The sequence below is a fragment of the Dicentrarchus labrax genome, unplaced genomic scaffold, assembly GCF_905237075.1.
Source record: "Dicentrarchus labrax unplaced genomic scaffold, dlabrax2021, whole genome shotgun sequence".
Taxonomy (NCBI): Eukaryota; Metazoa; Chordata; class Actinopteri; family Moronidae; genus Dicentrarchus; species Dicentrarchus labrax.
The window spans coordinates 30,271,429-30,299,304 of NW_026136713.1; the positions used below are offsets into that span (position 1 = coordinate 30,271,429).

At 39.6% G+C, this 27,876-nt stretch overlaps 2 protein-coding genes across 2 annotated transcripts; one reads left to right on the forward strand and one right to left on the reverse strand.

Moving 5' to 3' along the window:
- The first annotated feature begins 649 nt into the window (after nt 1–649).
- ppid (peptidylprolyl isomerase D) lies at nt 650–8,461 on the forward strand. The gene is made up of 10 exons (XM_051420679.1): nt 650–818; nt 1,535–1,675; nt 2,318–2,424; nt 2,776–2,964; nt 3,685–3,807; nt 4,353–4,459; nt 5,379–5,520; nt 6,111–6,197; nt 6,453–6,495; nt 7,812–8,461. The coding sequence occupies exons 1-10, from the start codon at nt 734–736 to the stop codon at nt 7,898–7,900; spliced, it is 1,113 nt and encodes a 370-aa protein (XP_051276639.1). The 5' UTR covers nt 650–733; the 3' UTR covers nt 7,901–8,461.
- etfdh (electron transfer flavoprotein dehydrogenase) lies at nt 8,337–26,155 on the reverse strand. Its single transcript, XM_051420671.1, has 13 exons — nt 25,927–26,155; nt 24,969–25,127; nt 23,260–23,489; nt 22,032–22,113; nt 21,144–21,262; nt 20,511–20,588; nt 19,789–19,935; nt 19,430–19,570; nt 15,233–15,376; nt 13,790–13,958; nt 12,590–12,772; nt 11,782–12,003; nt 8,337–9,058 (listed from the first exon to the last, which is right to left on the reverse strand). Exons 1-13 carry the CDS (start codon nt 25,955–25,957, stop codon nt 8,895–8,897), a joined length of 1,869 nt encoding a protein of 622 aa, XP_051276631.1. The 5' UTR covers nt 25,958–26,155; the 3' UTR covers nt 8,337–8,894.
- Between the last annotated feature and the right edge of the window lie 1,721 nt (nt 26,156–27,876).

Here is a 27,876-nt window from a genome sequence, read left to right on the forward strand (position 1 = left end):
GTGCAACATTAATATTCTTATCTGCTTTACTATTATGTCCATCATCTCACAACCAGTCAGAACTGTCCCCAGTTGTGTAAATGTGTACCGTTGACCTACACAAGTACAAGACATGAGTCATTTTTAGATCAGCTTGTATAGAGTAGAAACTAATAAAGGTTACCAATCATTATCGCACAATTAGTTTTTCATAGCTTTTTAATCAATATGATTAAGCGCTCTAGTTTTACATTGCTGTATCAGCCAATGGTTTTTGTCTGCTTATTTAATCCTTCTTATTTGAATTTCCAGAAAATATACTGTTTAGTGATTCCAACATACAGAATTGTAACCATTTTCCCCACTGCTACTTCCAGTAGTGTCTATGAATCCACCATGAGGACAAATGATCACTTTTGTGAATTTTACTTTGGTAAAGGTTTTTCGGAGGCGCACAATCTCATGAGTAAAATTCTGTAAACGAATATATGCTGTGAAAAAAATACATTTTGTGAGGAAAGGATGTATTCTATATATTATTGTCTTTTAGGATTTGGAAGTCAAATACATACATCGGTTATTAATGTCGTTACCAATACATCCTCAACAATGACTCAACAGCATTGTTTTATTTTGAAATTTCTTGATCGGAAGTTATTGAGTTCATTCTTCTTCGTTTAATCTGCTCCAGTACGCCGGCCGGGTTTAGCAAGGTTAGCTAGAACAAGTGTCTTAAATCGCCTTGTCCTTAAAAATGTCTCACCCAACACCGTCTGACAAGCCTACAAACCCCGAAAACCCTCGTGTCTTCTTCGACGTAGACATTGGTGGCGAAAGAGGTCAGCACATTTTGATTTTAATGTCAACTAACAGCTTTTTAAGACCCAGTCTAACCGTTAGCCGCGTTAGCTTAGCTTGGCTCATTCCAGTGACTTCTAGAAACGGATTCATTTAGTAGCTGCCAGAACAAATTACACCGAACAAATAAAGCAAGTGTGTACACACCGACTCTAGCAGCTAGCCAGTGTTTAATGTGAGCTATCTTACAGTCAGATAAATGTTTATTTAGAGAGCCGGTCTCTCGTCTTGTGGGTGCTTAAACCACGTGTGCTTGTTGTCCAGTAAGACCAGTGTAATGTAGCACTCCTCAACCTTCACTTCGCTGTCAGAGATACCATTGTGATCATAGTCATAGCCGTCGCTCACTGTTAAGAACAAGTGTAGGTCTCTTAGTATTAGCTCAGGTAGTTTATTGGATCATTTAACTGGTTGCAGCAGCAACACATGACAACACAAAGAGGACCAACCCATACACTGTACCCTGACAAGGCCTCGGGTAGATATAGCTGTGTCCTGTATGTGTAATGCTCCTGGATACCTTCATTCTGCTGCTAGACTTTAGTTTCAACAACAAGGATTTGTTTTCTGTGTTGAAAGTACATAGTAACTATGTCCAGATTATTCTCATGTAGACTATACTGTAGGTATCTTAGTAAATTCTAATCTGTGACTATATATTAATGTTATACTGAGCCAAATTGTTTTCTATCCACAGCTGGCCGGATAGTTTTGGAGCTGTTTGCCGATATCACCCCCAAGACGGCTGAAAACTTCCGGGCACTCTGCACTGGAGAGAAAGGCATTGGCAAATCGACTGAGAAACCGCTGCACTTCAAAGGATGCCCGTTCCACAGAAGTAAATAGCCTTCACATCTGCATATAATGTGACATTTCAGTTTGGAAGGGAACCTTGAAGTTTTAGCACCACCACACACACACACACACACACACACACACACACACACACGTGTAGAAGTAGCTGAAGGGACATCCAGTGCTGCCAGACATCTGGAGAATGTGTAGTTACTTGGATGCTCAACTCCTTTTTAAAATATACCAATTTTTTTAAGATGTCAATGCACCAAAACCTCTGACTACGTAGAATGTTGATCTGGTTCTTTAGTTATAGGTCAGGATTTTCCCGTGAATGAACTTGCTTTAAGTTGGGAACCCAAAGGGTGGATAAAAAGGAGGACTGTGCTGCACCTGAACACATGCATGATGAAGGGGTTGTTAACTGCACCAGGGTTAACAGTTAAAATGGACCAAACAAACACCTAATGATGAACAATGGGCCGTTAAACAGACAGTTGTTGACTATTGTAAAATGCAAAGGCATTTTTTTCCTGCACAGACATGAGACAGTATAGTATTAAAAATAATAATAAACAACTTGAGCTCAATAGGCTAATTCAGGCAATGGTTATTTAACTTTTTAAATTAGGAAGTCTGAAGTACTACTGACATTCAGTCTAATTTGATTATTTGTTTTTGGCAGTCATCAAGAAGTTCATGATCCAAGGAGGTGACTTCTCCAACCATAATGGCACCGGGGGTGAGAGCATCTACGGGGAGAAGTTTGAGGATGAAAACTTCCACTACATGGTAAACTAACACAAGAATCCCCATTATCTGGGTCGACCTCTGAAATATATTTAAGAGGTTTCTTCATCCATCATGTTATCCATCAGTGTTTGTAGTCACTATTTTTTAGCTTTATCCATAACAAGTCACAAATGTCCAAAGTTTGTCATCGTTATTGACTTAAATTTAATTACGGTCCCATATCGAGATCTCCATTCTACTCTCCAAGCACTCTCAATCTCCAATGTTTGTTTAAATAGACGGAAAGGCTTTCTTTGTTTTGAATAACATTGATCAAATTTGTCCCTACATGTGTATTTTTTTCCTGCCATCTTTTGTCTGTTGCAATAATGTATCTCCTTCTCCATGCAGCATGACAAAGTGGGTCTGCTGAGCATGGCCAACGCCGGGCCGAACACCAATGGCTCACAGTTCTTCATCACTACTGTCCCCACGCCTCACTTGGATGGCAAGCACGTAGTCTTCGGACAGTTGGTGAAAGGGATGGGAGTGGTAAAAATGCTGGAGACCATTGACACTAAGGATGATGTCCCCGTAAAGGTAAATGTTTTTAATTAAAACATGTACTTATTTATAGTTAACCACATCTTTTACATAGGGTTATTCACTTGCTCTTTTACTTCACTTTATGATTCTTTTTCTTTTCATTTTTTATTTAATTTTCTTTTCTTTTCTTCTTTCTCTTTTTGTGGCAACATGGGTATGAAGAGTTCTTTTTCTTGGTTTTTCTGTCATGGTCATCTTGACCTGCATTTGATGTTCAGACTTTGCCATAGCTGCAGAAAACTCATTAAGAAGATTTAGAATGCTAAGTTTACAGAGGTGGCACCTAGTATAAAATTAACAATGTGGCCTTAAAAATAAATTGATATTTTCTTTCATGTAAAGACCAAAAACAGCTTTGTACAGTAAATTCAAAACCTGCAGTCATGTGGGTACAGGTTGAGTAATGACTATGTTTTAGATAAAGTGAAATAGAAGTTTATTTATACGTATAAAGACAATACTCCCCCTAGAAATGATATACCTGTTAAGATGAAGGGGCCTTCCAATTGTATATGAAATAAATAAATGTTGCCCAGTTCCTATTTTCATTGGATAACTGATACGTATATGATTTATGATTTGTAATAAGTTCCTAATCCCTCCCAATGATGCATTGTTTATTGCCACTGTGTTAAACCCACCATAATCTGATCTGTGTATGAGCTTTAAGTGAAATCTTACTGTCTTAAAATGTCCTGCTCTCTACCTTTGCAGCCATGCATCATAGCCGACTGTGGTGAGCATAAGGACGGAGACATCTGGGGCACTGCACCAAACGATGGATCAGGGGACGCCCACCCAGACTTCCCCGAGGACTCCGACATTGACTTTAAAGATGTAAGTATCGGTGAGCTCTTTGATCTTCAAGGACACGGGTGAACTTTGGCAGATAGCATCAGACCGCTCTGCGGGCCTCTGCTGAAGGACCACTCTGGCTTTGTGGGAAATGTGCCCGTTTGTCGTCGTATCCAAAGTCAGATGAGAAGATTAATATCAAGATCCAGGACGTGTTTAGCATAGCAAACACTGGAAGCAGGGTAAAACTGCTACTAAACCAGTTCAAGGGCTTGTCCCCAAAAGGAGGGATGATGAATTATTACCATTATTTTGAGTGTGCTCACTTTGAGTTTTACCTCCAAATATAGTGGTTTAGATAGTCTGGCTAAAGTATCTGTTTACAGCCCGTTTGAACGATTAAGTTGGACTTCATTGTTTTATACATGTATTGTATATGTTTTGTTTTAGCAATTTCTCTGTGTAGCTGGTACTTTGAGCACAGTGTTATAATAGAAAATAAAAGTTGTACAAAAATATTACTTTTATTTTTTTTCCTTGCCAGCAGTTTAATCTCCAGTGACATTTCCACCTGTGTTTGCTTTCAGGTCGACAAAGTTCTGTCTGTTGCTGACGACGTGAAGAATATTGGAAACAGTCTTTTTAAGAATCAAGACTGGAACTCTGCAGTCAACAAATACAGCAAAGCTCTCAGGTAACGTGTTACTCTTAGTCACAATGGCCTTTAATACTAGTGAGAACTGCACGTTGAAAGCAACCATCCAAATAAAATAAATGATCTTGGGTGATATACATACATTTAATACACATCCACACCTGGCTAAAATGAGCTTATCATAATTCTATACTTTTCTTGTGGTTAAAAATCCTTTTTAAACGCCTCTGTTCATCTCCCAGTGCATACTGTCTGCCCCAGCCTGTATATGGAAATCTGCCCCAAGCCCTTGACAGGGATTTCCAAAAACAGGTGGAGACTGTTGGGGACTATTTTCAGTTGCGCATTTAACGTGTCAGTGTACATATATATATATATAAACCACCGTGCCCATGTTCATGGTAATGAAGGATCATGTCACCCTGGGCAATGGTGTCGCTCATTTATGTGTTTTTTTGTTTAGTTTTTTGCTTTAGATAACAATGGATAAGAACAATAAGATCTTAACAGGCTTTGGCAGTGCCTGTTAGTAGGTTGAATGCAGTGTTAAATAAATGTAGAAAATCACTAGCCATTATCTTTTAAAACAGAAATAGCTCACCACACATACGCAGAAAGCGCTCTGTGACAGATGACAGTGAAGAGACAATGTTTATGAAAAGGAAATGATGACGGGCTGCTGGTTATACAACCAGTGAGTGTTGCAGATGACCTTCACATTGCACTCAGAGACACAGTTCTGTTAACTACCGTTTCAAACCCTGTGACGCAGCAGCTGCGGATAAATGGGGTTACAGTATATAGTCTCAGTAGCATCCTTCCACAGCTCCCACAGCTTTGTCACCTGTGATTCCGTTCACGCTTGATAATGCACGATAGCCACAGTTTTACAGTGACATCAATCATTGCTCATCGGGATCCCATTCTGTAACCAACAATGAGCCATTCACTCGCACAGGTACTTGGAGGCGAGTGGAGATCAGCTGGAGGAGGAGGCGCAGCAGAAGCTGGAGCCCACAGCCCTCAGCTGCTTCCTCAACACAGCGGCATGTAAGCTGAAGATGCAGCTGTGGCAGGACGCTCTGGACAGCTGCAATGAGGTACATTTGGCAGTGCTCTTGTCTTTGTGGCACTCCTGTGTGACGCAGAACGGTCGAGGTTTATAGCTCATTTAGCCATGCTAAGAATTTAAATCTCCTGCTGCAAACATTTTTACAGTTAAATTTCGGGAAATATGCCTTATGCTTTATTGCTGAGAAGTAACACTGTCATGTTTGTAACTCATGAGATGTAACAAGTTAATCTGTACAAAAAACTAATTGTGGGAACTACAAGTTGTGGTTTCCTACTTCTTGGCCAGAGAGCAGTGACTTCCTGGAATCTTGTCGTAAAAACAAATAAATAAATGTTCCTAAATGGCACACTCTTGGTTTACTGGTGGTATACAGTATACTGGATCTTACATTCAGTATCTCTAAAGCGGACATGGTTTTATTTCTGGCAGGATAAAGTAAACTTCCCAGACATAGTGCAAATGCACTTAAATACATTATTGGTTGGACCCATCCTACACAATGAGTGTTAGCGGGGGATACAATGGGCTCCCAAAAATAATGAAGTCACAACAGAATGCTGACAGTTTTAATAGAAGTGAAGTTGTTTCCTGATGTGTTTCTGTTGTGTCTTACAGGCTCTAGAGCTGAGCCAAACAAACACGAAGGCACTTTTCCGAAGGGCCCAGGCCTGGCAGGGGTTAAAGGAATACAGCAAAGCCATGGTAACGTCTACACCAGCACCTCTGTCTTTACAGTGGCTGTTGAAAAGCCTTTTGTATGAGTTAAAAATGTATATATTTATTATTCTGCATATAGACGTTGTATTGTAGTGAAGCATTTGGCAGATGGGAGTAACCGTGCTCCTAATTTACACAAGATAAAATCCAGGTGTATTGGCGTTGGATACGTTCAGTATTTGGAGCAGTAAGATGTCAGTTTGGCTCACCACATTGTTTTCTGCACTTGTCCTCTTTCAGATTGATCTGAAGAAAGCTCAGGAAATAGCTCCAGAAGACAAAGGTGGGCGATTTGTCTTTTGTCTGTGTGCTCAGCCTTTCAAGATAGGCAGCAGATATTTTCCTCCTCTTCCCACATTTGCATATTGAGTTTATATATTTCTACATTTCATCCCCATTCACATGCATTATTCAAACTTTGCTTGCGAGCTCATGAAGAAAAAACAGTCCAGGACTGTTCGGACAGGCCTGCCCCCACTGCTAAAAAAAAATCCTAGAGGAAACACTGCAGTTGCAGGACATTGGTTGGTTTGATGACTCTTCCCTTCTCTTGGTTACTTGGTTTTCATGCAGAGAGCCAAGTGTAGTCACAATTCATATTCTGCTAGGCTGGTATTTAATGGCAGGTTGTTGGAACATGAGGTCACAAACAACAGCTTATTTTCTCTCATTTTCAGTGGAGGTGGAATATTTTCAAGTAAACGTTCTGCAGTCATTTGATTGACTGAGTTCTCTATGAGCAGCATGCAACCAACACATCACCACCCAAGACCTCCCAGTATGCAAACTGGTCAATAATTAAATTCCTAAGAATATAGGACAGAAATGGCCACATTAACTTCCCGAACTATTCTGTAGCCAACAAAAGCAGTTTACAACAGACGACTGTGCTATACTGTTAAAAGTCCCTGAGCTACCAGTAGATGGAATCTGATGCTGAATGACTTTAAAGGATAATGAAGTTTCTGTCCCAATTTTTTAAAGAACCGACACTTTTATCTTGCTACTGTAAGTGTGACTAAAGGAGAATTATTCACAGCCACACGCTATCTAGTGCATTCAAGCATTTGAGAACACACGTGTCTCAAAAATAGCTAGTTCATTACTATGATTCTTACTGATCAGAGTATACTGACACATGCTTTTTAAAGAAGTGTTAGCCATTAGCAGATATGAACCCTCATTAAACAATGCTGAACTGAAGTTATTTACATGATGTGCATTTTGTCATTACACCTCCATTGGATGTTTAGGGGAACAATTTAAAAGTAATACACCCCCCAGTACGTAAAGGTTTTGGGTGGGATCTGGAGCCCTTCTCTTTTTGACAGTTTCACTGCTCTTTTGATATTTTAAGCAGCAGTTCATTGGCTGCTGGCTAGGAGATAAGAGCGATCAGTGCACTTCATGCTCTCCTTATGCTTTCAGGAGCAGGCTGTCTCTTACAGTCAAAGTAAATGAAGAACGTGGAAAAGTGGGCATCAAAAACAATGTTTAAAATCTCAGCATTCAAAGTGAAACCATATCCAGGACAAACAGTAGACGCGACTGCATTTGATTCACGAGTTGAGCTAATTCAAAGTGTTTTCTTTTTGACAGCTATCAGCAATGAGATGAAGAGAGTCCAGCTTAAAGTCCAGGAGGAGAAGGAGAAAGAAAAGAAAATCTATGCCAAAATGTTTGCCTGAACATTTCACCTCATAATGCAATGAATTCTTGTTAACAATTATCAATGTTTGAAGTCGTGTACACGGGAAGCTGCACACTGAGATAAAGAGTCTGTAACCAGGTGAAAGTGTACAGTATTTTCAGTTGGCAGGTCCTTTCCTGTTTTCCAGCTGGCACATTTCAGTCTGTATTGTCACACGGGAATATCTGTTGTAAGCTTTGACCTGTCTTAGTTCTGACAAGTGTCTTCACTGTAATGATTAGTTGCATGGCTGACCCCACTGCTCTGAAAAACTGGGTTAACGCTGGTCTTTGTTCTGGAGTTTTGAGGTAGTTCAGCAAAGTTGTGTATGTAGTATTGTTTCATGGTAGGGATTTTGATACAGTGCCCTTGGACACATACAGTACATCTTTTTGTTTTTATTTATGTTTTTTTACAGAGGTCAATAAAAGGGATAACAGTCAAGTGTTCTTTATTGATTACTGTGATATCATGTAATGTTATGTACAATACTGTGCAGATCAAATGCTGTCAAAATATACCTGCAATAATGCTGAAATAAATCTTAATTTGAGAACAACTTGTTTGCTTGTTCAGCTGCAAAAGATTTTGAAAGAAATATATTAACTATTACAGTTGGTAAAGTAATTTCCAAAGCAAAAGAGTCACCATTTTTAAATGGCCATATCGGTGATTTTATGGCAGTGATACACTACAAAACTGCTCACTGCAGACTGCTTAATATGGTCCTGCATTTTGCATGGGTTTCATAACCCCACACACATTATGAACTGAATACACTATGAATTAAGAATTTCTAGGACAAAATGTTCTAATATCCTTGCTGTTTTGTGGATTATTATTATATAATACCTTCAAAAACAGATGTGTAGTTATTTTCAGATCCATACTGGAGCACATTGCCACTGGCTGGCAGTACTGTAACCCTGGATGTATCGTTCTTAATAGTTATCGTTCAAAACAGTAAAAAAACAAACAAAAAAAAAAGCTGTTCACATTCCATTGTAGGCTGGTCCACCGCCGCCTTCAGGCACAACCCAGTTGATGTTTTGGCTCGGGTCCTTGATATCACAGGTCTTACAGTGGACACAGTTTTGAGCGTTTATCTGCAGTCTCATCCCATCTCCAGTTTCCAGGGGAACATACTCGTACACACCTGGGAGGGGTTGGTGGAAAGAAAACGTTAGCTTTTCTGATCAGGATTTATATTTATTAAAAGATGCAGCAATATACCATCATGGAGCCCTATGAAACCTTACTGACAAACTCTGGCACCAATAGCTTAGGGTCATCAGTGAGTTAATACATTTCTGTGAATGTCATTATGTTATGCCATGAATAAGTAGTTTGTACTTGGCACCCGCTGAAGGAGTATGTTTTCTAATGTTTTTTTGCTCTGTATTGCCTTTTGCATAATTGCTTGTATTGTTATACAATGTATATCATCAGCAACATGTGATAGCGCTGTGAGATACCCTACAATTTCCAAACCTATTTAGCTCTGTGGTAAAACGATGAATCTTTAGAGAGCTAGAGGCTCATATAATCAACTACATCTCATCTACTTTATTGAACAAAGGATTATAAAATATGCTTTCTTTCTGTAAAACTGGACTGATTCTATTTAGCATAACTTGCCATTTCTGTGACAAATGTTACCAAGGAGACAAACAGCAATAAAACCTGATAGAAAACATGGTTGGAAACTCTTCAGCAGCAGTACAACGTGGACACTGATCAGTATTAACAATTGCCTCAGTGCATTTAGTTTTAAGCTGAATGCTGACCTCACTGTTCCTGCCCACTGGATTTGATTTTGCTTAGAAGTTTTTAAAAAATAAGACATCAACTAGTATAAGCCAAGCATTAGTAACTGCATTTCAGTTTCCACTTGTATCAGGTTCTACAAGATCTTGTGAATATTATTCATGGTTCATGGTTGTACAAGTGTTATTGTGTGAAATGCTACAGCAATCTGTTGGTGACGTACTATATACGACTATAAATGACCGGTTAATGAGGTCGGGTTTGAAAAACATGAACCTAAGCTTTAGATTCTAAAGGGTAAGCTACATCCTTCAAAGTTTAGAAGACATGACAATTGCGGCTGTTTTGCTTTCTTGGAAAAAAACTTTGTTCATTATTCATGCCAGCCATAACTAATTATAAAAAACTATTAACCTTGCCAACCCCAAGCTGCAGCGTGCACAGATTTTCTACAGTCCTGTTTAATCCAATCTCCCCAACTCTTTGTCATGGCGCACCTCTGTGGGCCACAAAGAGAACAACTGTCCCGCTGAATTTGGCTTCTCTGTGTTCACGTTAGCATAGCCACTGACCGCAGATCATTAAGTTTCAAAGCTTCCAGAGAATTCAAACGCAGTCACCGTCTATCGAGTTTAGCTTTTCAGTCTCAGCTGCTGCACCGGAAAGGAGATACACACACAACCAATAAGCTGAACAGATGACAAAAACAAACCCAAAACATTTCTTGTGGGCTTGTTTTTTTAATGTTGTTTAAGGTTGTTTAAGGTTGTGGTAGTACGTCAAGGTTTCAGGTGTCAAGTGTCTGTTTTAAGACGTCAGCAGCTGTTCCAGTTGATTAACTTCAGAATACAGGAGAGATATTGCAATGTTTTCTGTTCCTGACTAATCGAATCTGTCAAAATGGAATGTAATACTTCTCCAGTTGCACTGTGCTCAAATTCAGGCTGTCATTCATGGAAGAGTCTACAGGACCCTGGAGCAGTTTTTTCATCAAAGTCCAGCATGTTCCCACCAGGGTGTTTATGTTTACTCCTCGTTTACCACAGAGAGTGTCTGAAACTCTGGTCTCAGCTTTTTAAAATCCTCTCCAACTCAAACGGTGGCAACTTTGCTTGGAGTGAGAATGCAACCTGTTTGTGAAGAGGTGTTAATTATCAAGTTTTTCTTCAGTTGTTCTCAACTGCAGTGCTGAAATAACTCATCAATCATTAGTGGGTCAACTGATTATGGATTAATAATTTAAGTCACTGATTAAGTGAAAATACCAAACTCTGGGTGGCTCAAATTGAGGGATTTGCTACTTTTCTCCATTTTGTTTCCTCAAACTGAATAAAATTAGCAATATGGAGATTTGGCCTTGAGCTCTGAGAAATTGTGGTAAGTATTTAGATCAAATGATTTATTGGAGAAATAATTGACAGCCCTACCTAACTGCTATGAACACCACAATGTGAGTTTTAATGAGCACAGACAGAAGAATCTATTCCATGAGACAGTGTGTAGGAGTGGGATGTGTAGATCAAAAAGGTGCAGATAAATTCCTGCACACTGCCCAACTTGCAATATAACATTGATTTGTGACATTTCTGTACTAGACCTTTATCAGGCAATGATAAAACTAAATGTTATATTGTATATTTAAATGAGCACAGACAATAATATGACATGTATTTTAAATTACAGGCACTAGGTTAGATTTAGGATTGCAACTAATGAATCTGCCTATCATTTCCTCAATTTTCAGTCTATGAGATATCAAAAAATAATAAAAAATGCCTTGTGCTTCCCGCAAGTTGACATACTCAAATAGCTTCTTTTGTCAGCCTAAAAACCAAAGGACAGTCAATCACACTTGAGATACTGGAACCAGTGAAAAATCAATGAATGAAAAATGACAAAGGGTAATTAACAGAAAAATATTTCAGCTCTAATTAGATTTAGTTTCTCTACTAAATATGAGAAAGCATGTGACCTATTTTTTTATTTTGTTTCTGTGTGAGGCTCTATGTTATAAAACATAGAATTTCTCATTATAGTATGTGGAAAAGATTAACTGTTATCTGCACCCTGATGGATTGTTTGGGATGCTCCTCGGAGGGTTGACAGTATTACCTGCAGGGCAGAAGCGTTGCTCGGGCCCATCGTATATGGCCAGGTTCCTGTTGACGGGGACACCGTCATCCTTTAGGGTCAGGTGGGGGGGCTGGTCCCCCTCGTGGTTGGTGCCACTCAGGGCCACAGAGGAGAGCAGGTCAAAGCTTATCTTGCCGTCAGGCTTGGGATATTCAATCGGTGTACAATCTTTAGCCGGTTTCAGCTGGTTCGCATCAAGGCCTGAGACAGATCAGGCATGGCCGGTTATGAAATGTTGATTTTCTCTGCTGAGATAAGATGACCTCGTACCTCACCTAAACAGAAACCACTGCCATTGTGCTGTGCTGCACAGCTAACCACCAATATGAACTATACTGCTCCACTTCTTTATTTACATTCTTTATACATTCAGGCCTGAGGTCACGGACACTATATTGATTTATACTAATGCTGTATGCTTTTTCTATAAGGTTTACAACCACATAGCTTTTTTCTTAGAATGAACAGTGTAAACATGTTAAATCAGATTATTTGCAATGACATTGTAGAAAACAGAAAATTACACATTTCAGGATAAAAAAACCCTTCCATCTTCTCCTCCTCTTTCCATTTCACTGGCACTTATTTCTCCTAATTGCATTAACTATAAAACTATACTATAAACATGAACTTTTTAGTTCAACATGTGCTTATTGTTTTTGTCATCATTGATCAACCTTTTACTGTAAAACTCAGCAGTTTATTGCTATAGAGAGATCAGCTAAATGCATAACAAATGTTTGAGTTAACACTGAGCTGTACAATGATTCTGCTCCTTGATACTCACCACAGTGTTTGAGGGTCCATGGTTCTTTTCCTCTAAAGATCCAGTAGAAAATCCCAGTGTAGATCATGCCACCATACAGGCCAAAGTAATTGTGGAAAGACGGCCTGATATTTCTTACTGCATACATCTCTTTCCACACCCACGAATTCTTCAAGTTCTCAGCGTACTCAGGTGTATGGAGTCCTGAGAGGATTATAAAAAATGAAATAAATTAATTGAAAGATTCTAATTTCGTTTTTGCTCTGCTGTTTTCAAACTTTTCTACACATTTGTACCACAAAACCGTGATTCATTCTGTACTTGCTAAACAAAGTTTTATAAAAGAATGACTAGATTTCAGCACATTTCCAGGAATATGGAGGTTAACATTTTCCATTGGAAGAAATAATCCCAATAAAAACTTTGAAATCAAAGTCAAGTCTGTGGGCTTTCTGTATTAACTAAGACTCAGTTGGTAAAACACTTAGACTTGTTAGGTTTTCAACTGTAATTTTTCAATTTGAGCAACACAAATTAAAATGCCTTCACCTCAAACTGGAGTGGTGGCAGAACATTCAGAGGTGGATCACTTCAAGACCCTGGCACATTAAACCAAAACTGTATACACAGCAGTACCACTAGGAGTGATTGGGTAAGTAATTTGGGTGAAATAACCTTTTAAGAATTTAATATTTGTAATTTTTTCTTTTCTAGACCACAGACATTTTGTTATTATTAAGTAAATAAGTCACCACACACTGTAACTGTGTATAACGTCCGTATCGGTTAGGTTCAGCCTGTGACTTTTCTCAAAGCAACCTGCTCTGAAAATTTGTCATGATCTTAAGACTCCTCCACTGACATTTTTATTGAAATTGCAGTTTTGATTGATACACAATTTACCCACTTTGGACATCTTTTAATATGAGTTTTCAAAACAACCTGAGGAAACTTAACTTAAGTTTATTGCCTGACCTTTGTATAGCTGGCAAATACTACTACCTGGCATTCAACCTGGTATACCCAAGTCTTGGTGCATTGTTTGTGATTGTGTAACTAATCATTTTGTCCATGACGTGTTAACATTATTTTGTCTACTCTGTATAATTTAAGTGAGTTAACCTTAAAGAGGTATGACCCATGATGGAATAACCGGAATGATTAACAGACAAAGCTACTGGTGCTACTATCATGATTAGTAATGGCTCTTAAATTCTGTACCTGCCGTCTCTGAATCCAAGCTCTCTGCTGTGACTTTTGGGAAAATGGCCTCAGCAGCCAGCATGCCACTCTTCATCGCTGTGTGGGTGCCTTTGATCTTTGGGACGTTCATGAAACCGGGGCTGCAGCCAATCAGCAGCCCTCCAGGGAAAGTCAGCTTTGGTATAGACTGGAGAGGAAGAGGAGCGAGTTCATGCCCATTTTTGAACTTTCTTGTGTTCTACTTTCTGAGACCTTAAATTCTAACGGGTTTTCAAGAATTTGGTTGCTGTACTCTCAATAGAAATAAGGATACTGCGTCTTGTAAACGCCTTATCCAGGTCTAATCAAAAACAGGTTAAGACAAGGACACTGGTGTATATACAAGTAAATATTACATGTAAAATCTTAAGGCATATGACATTCGCAAACGGCTTTAAATGAAAAAAGTGGTTGGTTTATCAGCAAACAGTTTTCTTGTTGGTGATATCCTCTAGCTCATCCTGCGGGATCCTGAGGTGTGTTCTCAGGCAAAGTGGGATATATAATCCCTCAGACCTGTTTTGGGTCTGCTATAGGGTCTCCTCCCAGTTGGACATGTCTGGAAAACCTCCACGGGGAGGAGGAGTCCAGCAGATGCCCTAACTGACCTTTAAATTTGAGTGAGCAGTGGTTGTGCTGACTTGTTAATATTCAACAAATTATTTTACATTTATAAGTGAATACAGTTGTTACTATTAAAACAATGAAACCACTTAAAAACAGAGGTGTTGTATGTTACTGCAATACCTTAACTTAATCCTATTCTAATTTGATTGAGCTATCTATTTGGACACTAAGAGTTTTATTGCATATCTGGCAAATAAAGCATGTTATCTATACTTGCATTAGAAATTTCAATTTAAATACACCAATAATATAATGAGGCTGAGGAAGAACCAGAACACAGTTAAGATAAATCAATCTCACTTCAAAGGCTCAGATGCATTTGATGTATACAAATAAACCAAAGTGACTAATGAATCAGTAATAGTGAAAACATTTTAATAAAGATGTTCAATTAGTATCTTGTTTCTCTTGTCATTCAGCTGTAGCAACATTGATTTGTTTGCAGAGTAAATTAGATTCTACATTTAGAATTCTGCTGAGGGCTTTAATTAAATATGAAAGTAGGAATAAATTTAAAACAATCCCTGTAGGGAAACTAGCTGGTTTAATTGAGGCACAACAGTCATCCCTGTATGACACAAATATAAACTGTAAGTACATCTTGTGATTTCCCCAGTGACACAGCTTAAGTCAATGTTTTGACATTTAGATAAGGTCAATTTTAGGGTTTGAAAATGTTTGAAAATGCCTGGCTTGTTTCACTGCTTGTGGGTTTATCTTGTAAAATGGCAAGTTTGATAAACTAATTTTATGCTAAACAAGACTCCTAATTGATAATGATAATATGTACTATACCTGTAATCCTCCCTCATTCAGTGCCCTGGCTCCATATGCAATCCTGTTGCCTCCTTCCAGTGTGGGAGCTACAAAGGGATGATGTTTCCAGCGCTGGAACTCCCTGAAGGGGCTCAGGTAAGGATTGGTGTAGTCTAGACCAACCTGGAGTGGGGAAAAAAACACTGTATATAATCAGAATCATCTCAAAGTATAATATATAACAAACCTATTAGACAAATACAAAGTGGTCAAAGGTAGGGTGATTGGTTATTTTACGATGCTACTGTTATAATTGTAATAATAATTAAAATCCAATTAATGTTTTATTATATCTTCTTGAGTTAGTGTAGCATGTTTGCATCAACCCAGACAATCTAACAAAACATAACAAAATATAAGCAACAATACATAAATGTAAAGTAATTTGGGCCTTAAGTCTCTAGAACCTGTTAGCTTGTCACAGTACAAGTCAGAGGAAAAAAACAGACCAGGTCAAGGACTTCTTTGTCCCTTTAGATTACCCTTTGATGAAAAAAATGGAAGAGATTTGGAACCACCAAGACTATTCTGAGCTTGATGTCAGGCCAAACTCATTGACCAGACAAGAAGGGCCTCAGTCAGGGAGGTAAAAGCTGCCAGGATGATAGTGGCTCCATGAGGTGCCACTTAATGACTGTGAACAGTGTAATGACAAAAAAAAAATTACATTTGGCCTGAATGCAAAGTGAGATGCCTGGTGAAAACATCATACTGTTCACCACCTGGCTGATATCATGTTTTGTGAGATGCAGGTAGCAGCATCATGCTATGAGGATGCTTTTTATGTCAAGATAAACACCCTGCTTTAGAGTAGATGTGACTTACTCTTCATAAGCCAAGGTCTTCAGTCAAATCCCAGAATTTCCTTCAGTGATAAAATTACAGGACTGAACTCAATTAATGATCAGTGGAAAAAGCATTTCACCAGGGTTTCCTCATCCAGTCCGACATGAACAGTGGGAGCATCTGTCCCAGTCCACGTGTGCAGAATGGCTTTAGTTTTTAGTTTTTTTGTAAAATTTCCTAAAGAAAGATTTTTCTTTGTTATTAAGGGTAATAGGAGTACAGTGGGGAGAACAAGTATTTGATACACTGCCGATTTTGCAGGTTTTCCCACTTACAAAGCATGTAGAGGTCTGTAATTTTTTATCATAGGTACTCTTCAACTGTGAGTGACGGAATCTAAAACAAAAATCCAGAAAATCACATTATATGATTTTTAAATAATTAATTTGCATTTTATTGCATGACATAAGTATTTGATCACCTATCAGCCAGTAAGAATTCCGGCTCTCACAGACCTGTTAGTTTTTCTATAAGAAGCCTTCCTGTTCTCCACACCATTACGTGTATTAACTGCACCTGTTTGAACTTGTTACCTGTATAAAAGACACCTGTCCACACACTAGGGCTGGGCGATAAATCGATTTTATCGATTCATTCGAATTTGTAGTTAAACACGATTTATTTTTAGTTAAAATCGGTTTTCTCTTGAACATCCACAACACCGGTGCTCCCTTTGGGCTCCGTAGATCAGAGTGCGCTGACCCCTCCCCCTGCCTCTCCACAGATAGACACAACATGGCAGCAAGCCAGGATGAGCTCGTCCCCAAAAAAGGCACAGTGTCGTCGGTTGTTTGGAACTGGTTTGGTTTTGTGGCGTCCGACAGCGAACAAACCACGACCCACTGCAAAGTTTGTTTGAAAGCTGTTGCAACCAAAGGTAGCAGTACGACCAATTTATTCCAGCACCTCAAGCAGAGGCATGCAGCCAAGTGGGAGAAATGTTGCTCTCTGCGAGATATACAGGACCGCAGCCCACAAACACCCGCTAAAAAACAGTCTACAAAAAAATCGATTAAAATCGTAAATCGGGTTTGGTGTGAAAAAATCGGAGATTTTATTTTTAAGCCATATCGCCCAGCCCTACCACACACTCAAACAGACTCCAACCACTCCATAATGGCCAAGACCAGAGAGCTGTGTAAGGACATCAGGGACAAAATTGTAGACCTGCACAAGGCTGGGATGGGCTACAGAACAATAGGCAAGCAGCTTGGTGAGAAGGCAACAACTGTTGGTGCAATTAATAGAAAATGTAAGAAGTTCAAGATGACGGTCAATCTCCCTCGGTCTGGGGCTCCATGCAAGATCTCACCTCGTGGGGCATCAATGATCATGAGGAAGGTGAGGGATCAGCCCAGAACTACACGGCAGGACCTGGTCAATGACCTGAAGAGAGCTGGGACCACAGTCTCAAAGAAAACCATTAGTAACACACTACGCCATCATGGATTAAAATCCTGCAGCGCACGCAAGGTCCCCCTGCTCAAGCCAGCGCATGTCCAGGCCCGTCTGAAGTTTGCCAATGACCATCTGGATGATCCAGAGGAGGAATGGGAGAAGGTGATGTGGTCTGATGAGACAAAAATAGAGCTTTTTGGTCTAAACTCCACTCGCCGTGTTTGGAGGAGGAAGAAGAAGGATGAGAACAACCCCACGAACACCATCCCAACCGTGAAGCATGGAGGTGGAAACATCATTCTTTGAGGATGCTTTTCTGCAAAGGGGACAGGACGACTGCACCATATTGAGGGGAGGATGGATGGGGCCATGTATCGCGAGATCTTGGCGAACAACCTCCTCAGTAAGAGCATTGAAGATGGGTCGTGGCTGGGTCTTCCAGCATGACAACGACCCGAAACACACAGCCAGGGCAACTAAGGAGTGGCTCCGTAAGAAGCATTTGCAGGTCCTGGAGTGGCCTAGCCAGTCTCCAGACCTGAACCCAATAGAAAATCTTTGGAAGGAGCTGAAATTCTGTATTGCCCAGCGACAGCCCTGGAACCTGAAGGATCTGGAGAAGATCTGTATGGAGGAGTGGGCTAAAATCCCTGCTGCAGTGTGTGCAAACCTGGTCAAGAACTACAGGAAACGTCTGATCTCTGTAATTGCAAACAAAGGTTTCTGTACCAAATATCAAGTTCTGTTTTTCTGATGTATCAAATACTTATGTCATGCAATAAAATGCAAATTAATTACTTAAAAAAAATACAATGTGATTTTCTGGATTTGTTTTAGATTCCGTCACTCACAGTTGAAGAGTACCTATGATAAAAATTACAGACCTCTATATGCTTTGTAAGTGGGAAAACCTGCATAATCGGCAGTGTATCAAATACTTGTTCTCCCCACTGTAGAATGGAATATATATAAAATATGTAATACATTTGAAATACAAATCTATAACATAATAGGATTTGAATACCTTAAGCAAACATGTATTTTTTTGAAAATCCAATTTGAAATCACGATTATTCAAACGATTATTTTTTGCTGCATTTATTGGACATTTGTCAAAAACATTTTGCAACGAAGTCCTCAGTTACACTTTCCTTTCCCCATAAACATTTATAAGTCTCCACGTTACCTGTTCAAACGAAAACAACGTGACAGGAGAAGACTGCAACTAGTGTCGCGACCACCAGCGCAAGTATAAATAGTTACGGCGCTCCTGTGACTTCACATTGTCGCGCGACAGGTCGGGAACGGCGAGTATACCGAGCGCATGACTTGTGCTGTGCATGCTGTGGGGGAGGGACGGAAATACGCATGCCCGAAATACGCAGACTGTGGCTGTGTCCCAATTCAGGGGCTGCATCCGTGAATTGGAACACAGCTTTTTTCTATACAATGTTGCACAACAGGAAATTAAAAAAAAATCGTTTCCCCCGATTTTATTAGTTTTGAGATCGTTTGGCCCCAAAATCGTAATCATGATAAAATTTTTATTAATTGAGCAGCCTTATATCATTGTCAGAATGTAAAGCAGGGGTGTAACAGTACACAAAACCACATTTCAGTATATGTACATTTTCGATAAGATTAATAATTTATTTTGAAAAAAGAAACATTGAACAGTACTGGCATGTGTCAATAAGAAAAAATGAATAACACCAATAAATAAATGAAATGTTTGAAGTGTTCCCACATACATTGAACAATGTCCACATACATTTTGACACTAACCTGTCCGTTTTTGCTGTAACTGATCGGGAAATGATTTGTGTTTGCCATTCGGATGGCAGCAGCACGACATAAACATGAATCATTCCTGTACCAAAAGGTTCATGGGGAATGCATCTATCATTACACCATGAATACATAGCCACTCACCACAAAGCCCAAGGCCACTAGTGGCTCTCCTTCATTCAGGTGATACAGGAAGGATCCTCCATATGTGTGCCTGTTCAGGGGCCAGCCCACAGAATGCTCCACTCTGCCTGGTCTCCACTTCTTCTCATCAATTGTCCACAGCTACAACAGGAAAAGTGGAAATTATCAACAAGCAGAGCATTCATTTAAAGCTATCCATTCATCTCCTTTCATTATGTTCACATTTGCTTTATTTATGTTCATTACTCATTAGAAATGATAAGTCAAACCAGATTAAAGGGAAAACAAATTTAGTCACAAACGGAGTGACCGTTGCTCTCTCTTGGATTCGCCTGATGCGGGCAGTACATGTTATTTACCTCCTTCAGGCCTATGGCGTAGGTCTGGGGTTCACAGTTCTCACGCAGGTTAAATTGCTTGTAAAGCTGCTTTGCCAAGTGCCCATGACAGCCCTCTCCAAACAATGTGACTTTAGCATGGAGCTCCATTCCTCTCTCAAAAACATCCTGAAGCAAGAGAGGAAGAGTAAATGTAAATATATTTCATGAATGACAAGGAACTGTGTATAATACAGAGAATAGTTAGGTTGTGACCGAGTTGTTTTTCACATAGAGGACAAAATCATTTAGTATAATCCTTATAAAAACAAAAAATAAAACCTACCTTCTTAAACCCAAAGGGCAAGAAAAGGATTTTCTAAATTGCAATTATATACTACATGTACTAAAAATGCTGTCTGCCTACAAAATATTGCCCTGGTATACAGTATATAGCATATTACAAGGTACTGTATAATATCTTAATCATACAATACATCTATACAATGTACCTATCAGGGACAATCTCATTCTTTATTTGAAGCAACACAAAAACTACTTAGATAAAGAAGGTCTGTTAATGGAATTTTCTATGCTTGATGCCTCAAAACAAGCTCTTGTGTTCCTGTTGGTTTGTTGCAAACCTTTATGTCCTTTCAAAGAGCCTGATATACCCAAGCTGTTCATGCGTATATTGTAAAAAATGGCCTGCATTTGTAATTTTTCAGCAGTATTATTAAATTACATTTGTTGCTGCACAATACCTTCGGTGAGCCATCCTTGGCAATGCCTACATCATTAGTGGCGATTCCCTTTACACTTCCATCTTCATGAAACAAAACCTTGACAAAAGTAATACAGAACAATGTTAACGACTGGAGATGAGAGAAGACAGTAAACAGGTTGATTAAAATGACTAAACTTTTTTTTTTGCACACAGTGTAGATGCTACAGAGGTTGAACGTTTTGTAGCACAGGACACAAAATTGTAGCATTGCAGTGTAAAATGTATATGTATGTTACCACTACTAAAAACAACCACAAGTAGTGCACTAGATCACTTCAACAGCTAGCGACTGGCAAAGGACAAATAATGTTGCATACAGGCCATGCAAAATCCAAACCATAGCAAGAAATGTTTTCAGACAAACATTTTCTTTATTTGTCCATAATGGTAAACTGCAGTTACAAAAATAATAGGGAGTAAATTCAGAACAGGAGTAGAAATGATTGACTCAGACCAGTGGTGTAAGCACTTGAAGTAGGTGTTCAAAGTTTGATCTTTACCAACATTTATGGAGAAATGAGCTACACAGCCATAGCCAAACCACCCAACTATTTACATACATTTTGAGAAATAAAAAAAAAAAAATGTGTTTAAGAAAAATGTTATTCACCTCAGCAGCAGCATAACCAGGATACAGCTCCACTCCAAGCTCCTCTGCCTGCTCCCCCAGCCAGCGCACAAAATTCCCCAGCCTCACAATGTAGTTACCATGGTTATTCATGGGCAGACCTACAAACAGTGACAAAAATCACACACACATAAAATCAGCACTGCTGGGACTCTGGTGTTATATCATATAAGTTTTAACAAGCTGGCCAACGTGTTTGAGATACCATCCTTCAACTAAATTACCTCAGTATGAACACATACCAGTATGGTACACCTTTTTGTCATAATTTCTGTATGCAACCATTTTTATAAGAGAAGACATATGACACACCTGTGCTAAGATGTGATGTAATGTCCAACACATAGATTAGATATATTCACATAATTTAATACAAAAATGGAACATATGTACATAAATGCATAATGTGCATTCTAATTTCAAAACTGATTATAATGCAAAACAGTCAGTTTGCCGTATATTAAGTTTCCTCTGTTTGAAATTTTTGTGGTGTGGCAACACCTATAACTAGATTTAGACTGTAAGAATGCTGTATCTTTCTTTCGTATCAGTTCAGGTATACAATGTGTGCTCACTCTACACACCACTCAACTGGCAATAAAATGCTGATGGATTCTCTCTGTTAGCTTTAATATATATATATATAAATATATAAAATATAATATAAAAATATAAAATATTACTGTAGTTGTAAGTAACACATGGTAATAGTAACAAATGTAATTCTGATCTCTGACTGAAACCATGGATATATGAAACACCCTCTGTTGGGCCAAACCTTGTAAGGCCATGTCAGACCAATAATGCGGCTTACAAAGTGAGAGAGCACTGTACATTTTTATTAGAATTTCAAATAAAACAGGGTTTTACCTGGCAACATAGGGACAGGGATTCTGTGTTTCTCTGTTAAAATGCTGAACACATCTTCAGTCACTGGAGTGTTGAGGGGTGCCTGAGGTAAGAGCACAATGTGTGTTGTTGAAAGTTTTACTTCATAGGATTTGTACTTTGTATTAATATTCAGATCTGCATTAACACAAAACCATACATATTCTATATATATATATATATATATATATATATATATATATATATATATATATATATATATATATACCCAGTGTAGGTATATGCAAATACTGAATAAACTGAGTAAAATGTAAACATCTTACATAAAGCATTGCTGACAAACTACATTAAAGAAGACGCAGCAACAGCATGGAGCACCTGATGTAACCATCCTTTATGGTTAAAATAAACTGCATCTTTGTAGATCAATCCAAGAAGGGCTGTCCAGGACTAAGGATTTCCCTAGTCGACTATTAGTTGTTAATTCAAGCCATAAGTCAACTGGCTTTGGAATGTTGATGCTATTGATTTAATTATTTAAATATATTAACATAATAACAGCCGCCTGGTAAACAATAACAGAAATGAACAGAATAACAGAAATTATTATGTATGTGTGGGAACAATGGAGCAAGGAGACTGACCATTTAGTTAATTTATTTCAAAAAAATGTGTTCAAAACACGGTATAAATAACTTCATAAAAACAAACACTTGTAGATTTATTGATACAATGGATGACGTGTAACGTTACTTACAAATCAACTCGCTACAAACTTGCTGCTCTCCTGTTTCACACCTCTCCCGCCCTGCCTAGTCCTGGTTGGAGCCGCTGTAAGTCACCTGGCCTTCGATGATGTAGGAGACTGTGTTTGGCTCCAGCCATGGTCACTGGGAGGCTGATGAGCCTGTTGTCTGCTCACCCACTCTGGCTATGCTGCTCATTCCGGCCCCACTCTCCTTCTCCTACCCCAAACCTCCCCCAGTTCTTACAGCTTGTAGTCCAGTACAGTCTGCTGATAGGACTGCTAACTAGTTGGCAGCAGCAGCTTGTTAGCCGTCACAAGAGTAAAGGTCCATGTCACAACACTCTCCTGATCCTTTAGCCCCCGTAAAAAGGCAAATATCTGACTAATGAAAAGTGCGTCAAGTAGGACTCTTCTCGTCCATCAACAGTTTACCCAAATATTAGGGGACAGCCCCACTACACACCAAACTCACAAAGAAGACACGTTGAATAAGACACTCACCCCTCGTTCCTTCCAATCCGGAAAGAGCTCTCTGAGGGCAGTGGGTTCCAGACAGGCTCCTGACAAGGTGTGTGCTCCAATCTGAGAGGCCTTCTCCACAAGGCACACTCGCAGTTCCTTCTCATGTTTGTTGGCTAGCTGCTTCAGTCGAATGGCTGCTGAAAGACCGGCAGGGCCCCCACCTACTATCACCACATCTGCCTCATCGGCAAATCTCTCCATTTCGATCCCTGGGAAAGGACCATAAGGAAGAAATGCTGGGGAACGAGAGAGGCACTGCAATCTGATTCCCTTTTTAAAAGGATAACTGCAATGTTGCGTGGCACACTTGGAAAAACGTAGTGTCAAATCTGACAGGATTAGGCAGGGTTCTATTTGCAGTGGAGCTAAACAAACTAAGTGTGAATTATTCGCTTTAATAATTTTTTTTATTCACACCGATTCCTCACCATAGTATAGTTTAGTAGTTTTTTAACTGAATGCTATCATTCTGTTGAGTGTTTATTTTTGTCCCCTGTGCATCTTTTTAGTTGTGGCTTTAGTTTCATTTGCAGTGAGTGCAGCCGTCATCAACTCTCCACTGGAGGAGGGACAGATAGCAGGGGATAGCAGATGACAACCACACACCCAAGTGCAAGTCAAACATAAGCCCCGCAAGTAAAAACCCAATAAGAGCACTGTTGCTATAAAATTTAAAACTGTCTCAGCTTATTGCTTGTGTTTCCACCAATTCTTGAACTTTTTTACAGACATTACAACTAGCACTGTTGTCCTCTTTTTCTGCAACATAAAACCACCTCTTTGGACGCTTTCTTCCTCTCCGCCATGACTCCTTCTTGCAGCAAGTTTGCTGCAGCGTAGAAGCATGAGCTTGACGTCACTGTTTTGCTATGCACAATGGTCAGAAGAACACGCCAAGCTTTGACAAAAGGAAGTGATAAGCTCGGAGGCATACAATACGATACAATTCGCCAATTTGGAACTGATTCTGAAATGGAACCTGATGGAGCTTGATCGGGATATCCCAACCTTTTTTTTTTTATATCTGTAGCCTTTTTATTTCACTCAAATGCTGCTGTGACAAGTGAATTTCCCCATTGTGGGATTAATAAAGTTATCAATCTATCTTCTAAACAGAAATGGAAAACCTCAATGAACTCTAAGTATGGAATCATATTGCATGCCTGATCAGATTTCAGAAGACAAAAAGACTTAAGCTCATGGGCTGAGGAGCTTAGATCAATCCTGTCCAACCTTGCTGCCACAGCAAATCCTCAGTGACATTTCTCTTTCCATGGATATTATACAAAATATTTCAGGCAATAATACAAAATATGATACGAAATCACCAAAGTAAAGGTGTAATGCAGGCTGTATATTCCTAACACTTTCAGTTGTCAAACATGTCTAAATGGCTTTAGTAATTTTATTGTAAGCATATGATAAGTGAAAGGTGCACTGTGAGCTGTATTGTATAAGAAAAAATTTAATTGAAATGCCTGGACATATCAAAAACCAGGCATAATGAATCTTACAGATAAAAAGGGGGAAAAAAATACAAATTATAGACAAAACTGGGAAGATACATCGTGGATCAAACTACAAAATGATCGATCCTCAATCCAAGGGTGCCAGTGGATGTCTGGCCAGAAACCATGTTGCTAGTGATGATGATGTGATGATAAACTCTGGATAATGCAGCGTCTTACCTTCCCATCTCGGATCTTTTTCTCGAGAATGGATGGTGTAGTGTGTTGTGATGCGGGGTGTTGACACCGAAGAGCATGTCCGTCTGTTTAGTGTTGTGTACAACTGAGGGGCTGCATGCTCCGTCTGTACTGTCTTCAATGCCCTGATACACCTGTGGGCTGCAAGAGAGATAACAGCTCCCAGTCAGGACCAGTTCAAAGTGGTGGGCATGTGACTGTATACAGCTGAATAGTGTCCTCATGCTCACTTGGTTTAGTTGAGCCTGAGCCGGTTCTTAAAGAATAAAAAAAAAAAACACACAAAAATACAATAACATGACGTCTAAGAAGACCTCTTAAAATATAACATAAAAAAAATAAAAATAAAAATAAAAATAAATAACACAGGACACACACACACACACACACACACACACACACACACACACACACACACACTATTTTAGTAGCTAATGTAGTGACAATGCCAGACAGCTGTCACACTGCTACAGTAAGTTGTAGCAGTAGCACTATGCTAGCTAGCAGAGTTGAAGATAAATTCAAAGTTCAAATAAATATTATTCTTACAAAACAATACACTTTTTACAGAACCTTCTAAACAATGATAAGTTACTAACACCAGTACACGGAAAACGCGTGGATACATAGCATCAACGTTAACCCAGGACAAGGGCACTGTTTAAGTAACCTACATACTGGTTCACCTTTACCCTACATGTTAGCTTGAAGCTAACAGAAACGAGCTTGTTGGGATTGTTTTGACTTTGTGCTAACACTAGCATTAGCACAAAGTCTAAAAACAGAGTTAGGCACAAATAAACAACATTCCCCACCCTCTACAGCAGGCTGTAATAAGCAACATCTGACCAAAGTGCCGGTCAAACTAACGTTAAGTATGTTTAAAGTCCAGCACACCGAGCTCCCTCTGGGTTAGCTAACTAGCCTTTAGCTGACGTACCTTTACTTGAATATCTGCTAGCTGGAAACATGATGTGTCAGCTGCTGTGAGCTCGCTAGCGGACAGCAGCTTTTTCTTTTTACAGTCAGCCGAAGAGCAGTTGTGGTGTTGTCACTTCACCGCCAGTGTAAAGGTTGTGTAACCCGCCCGCTCTGCAAACAAACGCAGTCTGATACCTTACACAAAGCGTCTCATAACACAGGCGTTGGAGCGCGTCTAAAGCTGCGGGGCTGCGCCGGCGTTCATGTAACAGAGCCAAGTGGTAACTGCGCAGTTGTGGAGCCATAGGACGTTTACGTTTCACTCTCTGTCTGAGTTATGGTGAATCTGAGATGTTTAAATTGTGTTAAACGAGTCGTTCCAGGTTATTGTGCAGACAGTGTGTCGACGTTGTCCAGTCCAGAGAGTTTAGCCTATCTGACATAACAAAATGTTCAAAATAATGATCTATCTATTTGAACTAACTAAAGCTATTTAAAGGAGATAGTAAAGTAATGTAAAAATGTAAAGGGGATGTAGATTAGGTTGTGGTCTATGAATTTAGTGGAAATTATAGTATCTACTTTGTTTTTGTTAGTGGTTGAGGCTAAGTACATTTGTGTAAGTGAAAAACAAAGAAAACAAGCCATGTGTTCAGGCCTTGAACTGCTGCAACTGAGGCACTGAGCATTTCATTTGTTTTTCTCTCTGCCTTTGAAGAGTGTTGGATTTGTTTGTTTTCACAACAGCTGATAAACTCTATGGGGGAGGAGGGGAAATTGAGTGGAGAATCAAAAAGAATTATAATGGTGAAATAAGCAATAACCTGCTAGAAATCTGAAAGTGACAGCCTTTTTCATTTCCCGCTGAATGCCCTTCTTAAAGTGTTATCTGTTGGCACTTTATTACAGCTGTGTTGTGATTACTGTTCTACCAACTATGACTTACAATGTATTCTTCCACTTTACAGTCAAGTTAGTCTTTGGGAATCAAGTTTTATTAGTTGTACATTTATACAAATCCTTTGCTCCAACTCTTGTTTATGGTATCTAACAGTTCTGTGACTTTGTAATCACTATGATTGAGTTTGTTGTGTGTTATCCAACAGTGCAATCTTCAGTTTCACAGTTTCTGCCATTAAAGGCCAACTCCTGTTTTCAACTTTTTTGGAAGTACTTTAGTTGATGCATAGCTGTGGACCTATATGCATAGTGGCAGCAGATGATAAACTGCTTAAATGCAAGGCCAGTGAAGTATTTTTAGGTAGTGTTATTGCTACTTACTACAAGTACTGACCCAACTATTCCCAATATGTCAGAAAAAAACCTATGAGATACATTTGTACTCCGTACCCATGCTTCAGAGGAACATCTCAACAACCCCAGGTAGGTGTGGCAGGGCATACAGACCATCACCAACTACAGAGGCTGTGCTGGGACACCCGGGGACTCAGATACGGGGTTGGCAGAGGAGCTGAACAGCTTATTTGCCCGCTTTGAGTCTCAAACACAGCACTCAGCCACATCACTCCAACGACCACTGCAACCCCCACCAATACCGGACATTCTGATCCCCAAGCTAGCCAACCTGGGGCTCCCACCACCCACCTGCTCCTGGATAAAATACTTTTTGGTCAACCGACCCCAGCAGGTGAAACTGGGTCCTCACCCCTCCTCCTCCCGCACTCTCAGCACTGGCTCTCCCCAGGGCTGTGTGCTGAGCCCACTACTCCCTCTACACATCCGACTGCAGTCCCGTCCACCCAGAGAACATCATTCTGATTACAGGGGGAAACGAGGCGGCCTACAACTTGGCACTAAACATCACCAAGACAAAGGAACTCATCCTGGACTTCAGGCGGAACAGAGCCCCCCTGTACATCAACGGTGAATGTGTAGAGCGAGTGGAATCCTTCAAATTCCTCGGCATCCACATCTCTGCAGACCTCTCCTGGACGGTCAACACCACAGC

Excerpts from the sequence above, each read along its gene's own strand:
- etfdh (XM_051420671.1), bottom strand. The coding sequence starts at position 25,957 with ATGTTTCCAGCTAGCAGATATTCAAGTAAAG. Across the intron at positions 20,589-21,143 it reads CTGGTTATGCTGCTGCTGAG|GTTTTGTTTCATGAAGATGG; the intron begins GTGAATAACATT and ends ACTTTTGTCAAG. Across the intron at positions 19,571-19,788 it reads ACGCCATAGGCCTGAAGGAG|CTGTGGACAATTGATGAGAA; the intron begins GTAAATAACATG and ends TTCCTGTTGTAG.
- ppid (XM_051420679.1), top strand. The coding sequence starts at position 734 with ATGTCTCACCCAACACCGTCTGACAAGCCTACAAACCCCGAAAACCCT. Across the intron at positions 2,425-2,775 it reads ATGAAAACTTCCACTACATG|CATGACAAAGTGGGTCTGCT; the intron begins GTAAACTAACAC and ends TTCTCCATGCAG. Across the intron at positions 6,198-6,452 it reads AGGAATACAGCAAAGCCATG|ATTGATCTGAAGAAAGCTCA; the intron begins GTAACGTCTACA and ends GTCCTCTTTCAG.